The sequence below is a fragment of the Danio aesculapii genome, chromosome 16 (assembly GCF_903798145.1).
Source record: "Danio aesculapii chromosome 16, fDanAes4.1, whole genome shotgun sequence".
Taxonomy (NCBI): Eukaryota; Metazoa; Chordata; class Actinopteri; order Cypriniformes; family Danionidae; genus Danio; species Danio aesculapii.
The window spans coordinates 1,488,388-1,498,903 of NC_079450.1; the positions used below are offsets into that span (position 1 = coordinate 1,488,388).

Here is a 10,516-nt window from a genome sequence, read left to right on the forward strand (position 1 = left end):
TTCATCTGAGAAATATCGCTAAGTTACGAAGTATGCTATCCATCTCAGATGCAGAAAAACTAGTCCATGCTTTTATGACTTCTAGGCTGGACTACTGTAATGCACTGTTTGCTGGCTGCCCAGCATCCTCTATTAACAAACTTCAATTAGTACAAAATGCAGCTGCCAGAGTTCTTACCAGGTCTAGAAAATTTGATCACATCACCCCAATTTTATCCTCCTTACACTGGCTGCCTGTTAAGTTTCGTATTGAATTTAAAATATTGCTTCTTACATATAAAGCTTTAAATAATCTAGCTCCTGTTTATCTAACCAATCTTCTGTCTCGCTACAATCCAACTCGCTCTTTAAGGTCTCAAAACTCAGAGCTTCTGGTCGTACCTAGAATAGCAAAGTCGAGTAAAGGAGGTCGAGCCTTCTCATTTATGGCTGGCTGATGCATGAATGTGCTCCACGCATCTCGTTTATATATGAACAGCAGCTTCGCTAATTATTCTCTCTATTACACTCTCAGAAATAAAGGCACGCGAGCTGTCACTGGGGTGGTACCTTTTCAAAAGGTACACATTTACTTCAAGGGCCCATATTGGTACCTCAAAAGTCTATATTAGTACCTACAAATTTTAAGAGGAACACTTTTGTGATTTTTAGGTACTAATATGTACCCTTGAGGTATTAATATGGACCTTTTGAAAAGGTACCACCCCAGAGACAGCTCGTATACCTTTATTTCTGAGAATGTATTTTCACCTGGGGATACTCATCCCGAGACCCCTAGAGACTATGCAGCGCCACTGATGCGATCCAAGACCTGTGAAGAGATGATCCCAAGGTTTCTATAATCCTGGACCAGGCTGTATCCTGAGCAGCTGCTGTGGTGGTCATGGAGGAGTAGAGAGTCTGATTCCTGTGACACTCCAGGGACGGACGAGTCTTCGCTGATGTCCTGCGTTCTCCAGCCTCCGGCACCTAGACTGCAGCTCTACACAAGACATTTGACCAGAGGGGAAATGGTCCAACTGAGCCTGCTTTCTCTTGAGGTTTTTTCTTCTTCACTTTCGCCAATTGGTGAAGTTTGCTCCTCCGCTGTCACCACTGGCTTGCATGGTTCGGGATCTGTAGAGCTGCGCATCGATGGATTTGCTCTTCAGTGTTTATTAGGAGTTTTCTCCGACTCTTGTGTGTGTGTGTGTGTGTGTGTGTGTGTGTAGGCTCAGTAATTTTACTTTTACAGTGACGAATAAGTTATTTACATTTCCTTTAAAGTGAAATACTTGAACATAAACATAGGAGGCTGACAAAAGGTCATTTTAGGAGAACATTTCAGATGGCATTTAGAGGTTTTGCATCTGAACTCTTCATATATTAAAGTATGGTAATAATACACTTTTAATATATTTAAATTAAGTAAACTTTTGGTTTTTATACTTGCAATGTACTGTTAAAATTAAAAATATATTTGCAATACAACTTAGTAGACTTATTTTCACCAGGGGTCTCTTTAACTCAGTGAACACTAGCTAGCTCACTTCACTTATTAGCTAATATTTGAGTGTACTGTGCTGTGTGAGTGTAACGCTAGCACAAACTGAAGCATTAGTGTGTGTTTGCATAACAGTTTACCAACTATATTTTCTGAGTGTTAAAAACTGTTGTGAAATGAAGACATTTCCATTCTAACCATTGTTCTGTGGCTAAAGCTCAACATTTGGTGATGACATTGATAAAGCCCTGGCGCTAGTTCTGTAGATATTACAGTAGGATTCCTCAAATCACAGTCAACACACTCTTATATTTCACATTGTCATATAAATGGCAAGGCAATGTGCTTTAAACATGACATGATGCAGAAATATTGTTCTATAAAGGCTAAATTGAGTATGCAGTGTGTAAAACAGATCTTCTATGTGTTGTTTTTGTGTTGTTCACACTTATTGTCAGATCAACACACAGATAAAGTAGTTCAGGCATGTTTTGAGTGCATTACAGTCCCGTATCACTACGCTGAAGGATTTCACTTATGTTAATGCAAGGAGCCGGTGTGATGAACAAAGAGCAGGAGTCAGAGATCCACTTTATTGAAGACAATAGTTTACAGTTTGATCAGCAGAAAACAGCTTCAACACACTCCATGGGGTTCGTAGGCCGCTCTCAATTTGACAGAAATGATAGGAAGAGCAGCACACATGTGGTCAGTGACCAAATAAAATCATCAGGAATTCAGACTTCCATTGTTTTCTGACATTATGCTGTTTTCTGCTTCTGCTTCCCACATTGTGCACTTCCTCCTGTGAGTGTAGCAGTCAGAGCTGCATGCAAATGGGGGCCGGCTGAAGCCTCCCCATTGGTCCATTAGCTCTAGATTGACAGCTCCTCCTCCAGCCAATCAGGCGAGGAGGGAAGCTGACGTCACTCTAATGACAGCCAATGCGCACAGGTGAGGACAGAGAAGTGTATAATAATTAACAATCGCTCTTAAATAACAATCTGTGCAGTGGACACACAACAGTGATGGAGAAGAAGAAAGAGGAGAAACTAAAACTAAACAGCAAAAAAATGACCCTAATCAAACCATAACCCTAACAAACACCCTAACCCAACCATAACCCTAACAAACACCCTAACCCAACCATAACCCTAACTCAAACCTAACCATACCCTAACAAACACCCTAACCCTAAAAACAAAGAATGGAGTGTTTAGAGGGATCTGGGAAAGCAGAAAACAGAAAGAAAGAGGTGAGATTTGGCCTCATTAGTGAAAGATGATTACTCCTCTATGTTCAGTATGTCTAACCCTAAACCCTAACCCTGACTGATTGTCATTCATTAACGAACACGTTTAACTATCAAACCTTTAAATGTGCTGTATGTAAGTGTTTGACTCTTCTAAAGCATAAAAATACCATACTATGTCTGCAGATATTAAAGAAACATGCCAAGTGAACATACTTGTTTATCTGAAAAACATTACTGAAGTCCGATATTCTGCTTTGAACATGTGTTTTCCGTGCTGGACCGATGACTTTGTTTTGATCATTTTAACCTGCTCAATGCCAGTTTACACAAATATATTTCAGTAACCCGGGTTGCCTTGGTGGAAAACCTCACTAACACTCTGGCGTCGCCTATGCGCATCGGCCACCATTAGAGTGACGTCAGCTTCCCTCCTCGCCTGATTGGCTGGAGGAGGAGCTGTCGGTCTAGAGCTGGTGGACCAATGGGGACGCTTTAACTGGCCCTCATTTGCATGCAGCTCTGACTGCAACTCTCGCAGGAGGAAGTGCAGAATTTGGGAAGCAGAAGAGAAAAACAGCAAATGACAGAAATGGAAGAATGAAACCCTGTTTCCTGCTGCTGATGGGCTCTACGTCATGCTGAACCACTTGTGCTCTAAAATCTCCTCTAAAACAGGTCCTCTTTCAGGGTGGAAAGCATAAACTACTCATGTCTGGAACAGTCTTTATTTTTATTAGTTTCTAAGCCATGGCTGATCCAGAATCTGCTCCACTGTGTGCTGGATCTTTGTGTCATCATCAATGGTATAGCAGGCATTTATAAAGGTCCGGAAATCTGTAACATTTAAAAGAGAAAGTGGGTTAATCGTGGACACACACACACACACACACACACACACACACACACACACACACACACCTCCATCCTGTTGTCTCTAAACCTCTAAAATAAAGCAGATCAGTTTAATTTCAATCCTCAGATCTATTCAGTATGAAGAAACAAACTGGGGTCCATTCTCCGTAGCTCGCTTAAATGATCTAAGATGATTTGGCACATCCTGGATCTGTTAATCTTGATAACTGATCTCTGGCTAATTTGGTTCTTCAAACAAGTTGGTGAATCAGGTTAAAATATCTGGATGAACTGATCTGAGATCGCTGTGTGTGTGTTGTGAAGGACAGATCTATTGATCCTCGAAATCATGATCAACAATGCAATATATATATATATTTTATAAATAATTTTTTAGGGGTTTTTGACCTTTATTTGGAAAGGACTGTAGAGGTTGCAGACAGGACAGTATTGTGAGCAGGGTCAGCAAAGGACCTCAAGCCGGGAATCGAAGTAGGGTCACCGTGTTGCTATATGTCGACGCACTTAACCACTAGGCCATTGGTGCAGACATTTATATATTTTTTGCTAACTTTAAACTGAAACTATAATTTTTTTTTCTTTTTTTTACTATTTTCCCAAGTGTATATAACTACTACTGTAAGAAAATATCAGCATTTGGTACATTCAGTATTACCTTTGCTTGAAAAGACCTGATCTAATCCTGTTTATATGAAATAAGCTGCTGCTCCACAGCAGGTTTGAGCTACCAGAGCTGTTGCTATGACAACAACTCTCGGATAAGTTGAGGAACAAAATGATCCTGGATCATGTCAAATCCTCAATAAACAAATCCAGCTAATTGAGTAATCCATGTAGGAAGAACAGACCCCAGATCTTCATCACACACTCTGTGAATGTTTGGGTTTTTCCTCATCATTGTGCAGTATTTCAGCAGTGTTCAACACTCAACTCCCACTACAGTAAAGGTGGGGGGGATTTTATCATGATATAGAGCAGATTGTGTGTGTGTGCGTGTGTTTTTGTGGTGTAAAATGCTTTCATAGCTGGCAGCTCAAGATTGACTTGAATGACCCCCGCTGTGCCCTAAGTGTGTTCAGTCTTCATGTAAATATAACAGTAGAAAATGATTCATTTTCCTAATGTTGGCCTCATTTGTTTGAACAGTGTTAGTTGGAGTCATCTTCTTACCTGCAGGTGTGCTGGAACATCGTCTTGCTATGTCTGACATGATGAAATACAGCTGATTCACCGTAGTTTTCACCGCATCCTTTGGAGATATCCTTGTATCTGGCGGGTATTTCTCTGGATCTGTCAGGAAAAGATGTGTAGTGTTGAGCAAACAGTTCAGTAATCATGATCATTACACTAAAGACAGTTTACTGCTGAGCAATTCCAGCGTTACGGATGTGACATTAGCAGTAAAAACTCAAGACATAAATTGACAGAGGAAGTATACGGTAACATTATAATGAAGCATCGCTTTATATTTCCCAAAACAACTAACCACAGTTACAGGATCAGACAAATATCTGTCTGTAAACATATTTTTACATAAGGAAAATAAACATTCATTATTTATGTGAGCAAACAGTCTGAGTTTACAGTACACAACATACTTTATAGAAATTCAGTGAATTAAACAAGTCAAAAGACACAATGCTAATGGAGAGGAGAAGAGTCGGCTCACTGTAGAACAAACATGACTGATTTGATCTGAGATTTTATGGATTTATGTGGGAATAACTTGGTTATGGATGTGACTAGAGCTGGACGATATGGCAAAAATTTATATCATGATATATTTCTTAAATTCGGTCAACACGATATAATTCCGATATCGATATAGACAATATTAAAAAGGAAGGAAAAAAACTGGCAAGAATGCACACAATGGATGTCTGTACCCACAAATGTCTGCAAACTGAATTTGCAAAGTCTATAACACCCAGGCTCTTATAACTTAAAAAAAATAAAAACAGTACAAAGAAATGAATGTTCACTTTTTATTTGTATTTAGCCTTTACAAACAAGAAATGTGAAAAACTATCAAATAAATAAAACTTTCAGACTCAGCTTATATATATATATATATATATATATATATATATATATATATATATATATATATATATATATATATATATATATATATAAGCTGAGGGTTCTAGCTGTCTATTTATATTTGTGTATAATTACCTTATTAAATTCAAGGTTTAACATAAAAGATTTCTTATGTATTTTATATAGTCTATTAATAAAGACTAATATTTTATATTATTTTAATACATTTTCATTATTTAACAGATTTAATACCTCTATTAATCACATTCCTTCTATTTCATCAGCTTTACTATAAGCAGATTCCTGATAAATATGTTTTTGAGTTTTATTTTGTATGTTGGCGCGAGTGCTATATACTAGCATGCAGCGAGTTTGTGTATGCGAGTGTTAATTTAAGTGTTTATGCGAGAATCGAGGATATGCAAGGATCAAGATTATATGTACGTGCGTGTGTATGTGGGTGTATGCATGCATCAAGTTTGTATGCATATGCGCAAGTTTCATACATGTTTTGAACATTCAATAGATTATGTGTATATGCACGTGTTTTATGTATGTGTTGATAAGCGAAGTTTGATTTAAATCCTACACGGCGCTTCTGTGCATCTGTGTTTTGCTTCATTGCCTTCTCTTCTGACTCCGCTGGTTTCGGTGTCAGGGAGGTTGGCTTAAACTTTTATGATGCCTTCTGACTCTCAGTATGTTTTATTGGGTGGAACTGCTTCAAATGGTGGAACAGATTTAATGCGTTCCCGATGCTAGTCAGCACCACTCTCTGGCACATTTTGCAGAGCACTGAAACTATACATTTATCGGAACTCAAAAAGCTGAACCACTTCCACACCACTGCATTAGTCTTTCCTCTCTTATCAACTAATTCATCTGCATTCTTACTTGTTGAAGCTTGTTCATTCACATCTGTATTCAGAGCACTCACTTTGTAGCTAAAACTTTCTGCGACGGAGCTTAATCAACTGCTAAGTGCTGGCAGCGTATCTGTGATGTACGTCATCACGCAAGTGACATTACGCTTTCTGACGGCTGAGCACTGTAAGTCATTCAGCGACAAATTATAATATATGTTATCATACATATACATAATAAAATATATATCAGGGCTCGAAATTAACTTTTTTTAACTTAGTAGCACCGGTGCTCCCAACTTCAAATATTTAGGAGCACCAAAAAGAATTTAGGAGCAAACAGAAAAACATTAGGAGCACCCACCAAAAATGAATAAGCACCACTGCAAATTGTATTTTAAGGGATTTATTGTATTTAAAACAACATCAATTAGGACTAACAAAACCCAGAAACAATTATCTAACTAATGCTGAGATTACTTTGATATTTGTGTGCAATAATTCCAAAATGTATGTCTAATAATTATAGAATAATAATGATGATGAAAATAACAATAATAGTAACAATAAATTACCTTTTCTCATTATCATGCTGCCTTGAATGTGCTTGAATGCAAGTTATCTGCTATAAAAAGTCCTACTGTTACAATATGAAAAATAAATTTATGGTTTGCATCAAACAAAAAAAGCATTGCAGTAGGAAATATTTATTTTGCACTATTGTTTTTATATGCATGTCAATCTAATAAATAATATTTCTGCTACAAAACATAGCCGTAAGATTATAATAAATCATTCAATACAATGATGAAAGCTGCAAAACCGTCATCAGTAACTAAATAGAAAAATAATATAGGCCTACATCTCAAGAAAGAACGGACAAAAGAAAGTAAGAAAAGTCTCACTTCTGCCACTCTTTAAAAGTTTTGGTTTGGGTTTGTGTCAATTCAAATGCTCAGTCTCGTTATGAGCTGATCTTCATTTTTCTGTGTTTGTTGAACGCAGGCGAGTCAGCCGCATCAATTTATGAGCAGGCGAAGCAGGATTCTCGCGTTCTCAGGTTTTAGTGTAAACTTAGTAAAGGCGAGCTTCTATGGCGATGATGTGTACAGTGTTAGATTTTACATTTAGCAGACATTTGCGCTGAACATGCGGTGAATGCAATGCATCGGGGACCTTCTCCGAAAACACTCGATCTCAGCTGGCGGATCAACATTCACCACTTCATGATCGCCCTCATCTGCGCCATTATTTGTAACTTTAGGTGGGGTTTGCGAACCTCTGTACTTTTCAGCCGTTTGCATTTCCTGCGGTCGCAAAAGCACCCTGTCATCTGACAGCGGAAAGCCTTGAGTGATTGACAGCTAATATTATCCAAAATAGTGGCAGGGAAGAGCGATTCAGCACGCTTTTAGAAGAAAAAGAAAAAAAATCACAACAGGTCGCAGTACACCCATTATATGCAGTCGCACAACTGCTCCCAAATATATTATGAGGTCGCATTGATTAAATTTCGGATGCATATGCGACCAAAATAGTCACTATTTCGAGCCCTGTGTGTGTGTGTGTGTGTGTGTGTGTGTGTGTGTGTGTGTGTGTGGTGTGTGTGTGTGTGTGTGTATATATATATATATATATATATATATATATATATATATATATATATATATATATATATATATATATATATATATATATATATATATATATATATATATATATATATATATATATATATATGCAAATTTATATCGAAATACCGGAAATGGGTTTAAAACTCATATCACCGTTATTGAAAAAAATCTACCGCGATATATATTGATATCGAATTATTGTCCAGCCCTAGATGTGACTGATGTGAAATTGGCACTTGTGTGACTTCAAATAAGATCAAAAAAGACATGTTTTAAAGTACTGTAAAATTCAAGCCTACACAAAAAAAGGGTTTCGCTATTTGGTTGACATTTGCATGGAATTGCTCTGCACCCTCCTGCAATAATCAGACTTACCATGGAAGATGCGCTTCCCCAGACCAAAATCAATTATCTTGATGTGCAGAGGCGGGCTGATGACCAGGATATTACAATCATGAATATCACAATGACAAATTTCCCGCCTCAAGCACTGCTGCGCTGCTTTGACAATCTGCAAGAACAGTGAGCGCGCATCTCTCTCCTCCAGGTGTTGGTGCTCCTCCAGGAAATCCTCCAGTGTTTTGCATGTGGCAAGATACTCCATCACCAACATTATTGTCTTCTTCACTTTCTGAAAGCAAATGCAGTGAATTAAGAAAGCACATGACAGAAGTCCTCAGGTCAGTCTTTACACTGGCTTCCAGTTACATTCAGGATAGATTTTAAAGTAGAAACGAGTTTATTTCGCTTACCGCACCGGCATATTATTAACCCACGAGCTTTTCTGAAAACAAGACAAAGTTATTTTCTTGTCCAGAAATGCTTCTTGATTTAAGAATTTTAAGTTACAAAATCAAGACGACAATAAGAAACGAGACAAATCCTGCTGCAGTGAAATGTTCTGTAGAAATAGACTTACCCCGTCTGCCAACTTCTCCTCTTTAACCAAAAACCATTCATGGAGTTTGATGAACAGCGGGCTGGGGGGGTCTCTTGCAATTATCATCATTGCCACTTCGTTTGGTAGGGGTTTCGGATATCCAGGCTAAAAATAAAGTGCACATTATCTGCTAGTTAAATTAACTCATGTTAACAAGAGGACTTTACTGTACAGAGTTAACGAATAAAGACAAACAGTCACTGAATTCTCAATGTCGTAGCCCAGATTAACATGAGAAAATCATCATGTTTGAAAATAAATGGCCTATTAAGTCTTCAACATGTTGCAGAATAAAACAATTTTAATTGTAAATAATAATTATTCATGGCATGTTGAATGCAACATTATTGTGCATGTTCATTATTATGATATACTGAATTATTGAATATTGGCATATGATTACTTTGCTGTTTTATATATATATATATATATATATATATATATATATATATATATATACACACATACATACACACACACATACACACACACATACATACATACATACATACATATATATATTAAATTATAAGGTTCTATCTGCGTTCTGAATGATTTTGAGATATTGAGCTTCAAAGTTCTTGCATTCCATAGCAAACGGTCTTAAACAATTTGTAAACAATTTATAAAAAACATCCTATAATTTTAATAAGTTGTCATTTAAAAAGAATATGTCAATAACTCAATTTTGACAAAAATGTCAGATAGAACCTTATAATTCTAACTAAGGTGACGATATATAAAGTCGTGTTAAACTACAGAGTTGAATTTTCAGCATCAAAACTCGACAGAGCACAGATTAATTCCCATCATAACCATAAATAAACAGAAAACAGCAGTGAATCACAAAATGATCAGCAGATATTTGTATAAAGTTTGTACATATAACCACAGCTGTTGACAGACTCATCTATTAAGTGTATTTTGTGATGCTTCACAGATGATGTTTTCAGCCTTACCACATCGTTGTTAACTACGGAATAAGTCAACTTGATGGCAAACTGTGGATGAAATCAGAATAAAACATGAGTGAGCAATCATGTAGCAAATATGATTCAAAGTTGATGTCCTCTAAACTGGACTAGGGAGAATAAACTTACTCGTTTTCCGTCCGCTTTTCTAATACCAAGATAGACCTTGCCATAGCTGCCCTCTCCAATTTCTTCTCTCAATTCATACTTTTCTTCCACTGAAAGATAAAAAACAGCATGTTCATTTGAGACAGGTTCTTTTTATGAACAGACAGAATAAAAAATAAAGCAATTTAACCCATAACAGCCGCCAACATAAACAAAGCGGAGCCAATTTGACCTGAATTATTATTTTTTAATTGCAAAGCATTTTCCCAAAATATGTCAAAATAGTTTTTATCACTCCATTTGCTAATACAGAGAGAAAGTTGAGGCCAAATTAGGCCTCAAAGTG

General features: G+C 37.1%; 1 protein-coding gene across 1 annotated transcript; it reads right to left on the reverse strand.

Annotated features, from left to right (window-relative positions):
* Positions 1-3,299: 3,299 nt before the first annotated feature.
* LOC130243946 (sperm motility kinase 3A-like) lies at positions 3,300-10,087 on the reverse strand. The gene is made up of 4 exons (XM_056476259.1): positions 10,051-10,087; positions 8,527-9,196; positions 4,782-4,901; positions 3,300-3,572 (listed from the first exon to the last, which is right to left on the reverse strand). The coding sequence occupies exons 2-4, from the start codon at positions 8,762-8,764 to the stop codon at positions 3,472-3,474; spliced, it is 459 nt and encodes a 152-aa protein (XP_056332234.1). The 5' UTR covers positions 8,765-9,196; positions 10,051-10,087; the 3' UTR covers positions 3,300-3,471.
* Between the last annotated feature and the right edge of the window lie 429 nt (positions 10,088-10,516).

Excerpts from the sequence above, each read along its gene's own strand:
- LOC130243946 (XM_056476259.1), bottom strand. The coding sequence starts at position 8,764 with ATGTTGGTGATGGAGTATCTTGCCACATGCAAAACACTGGAGGATTTC. Across the intron at positions 4,902-8,526 it reads GGGGAAGCGCATCTTCCATG|ATCCAGAGAAATACCCGCCA; the intron begins GTAAGTCTGATT and ends TTTTCCTGACAG. Across the intron at positions 3,573-4,781 it reads ATGTTCCAGCACACCTGCAG|ATTTCCGGACCTTTATAAAT; the intron begins GTAAGAAGATGA and ends TAAATGTTACAG.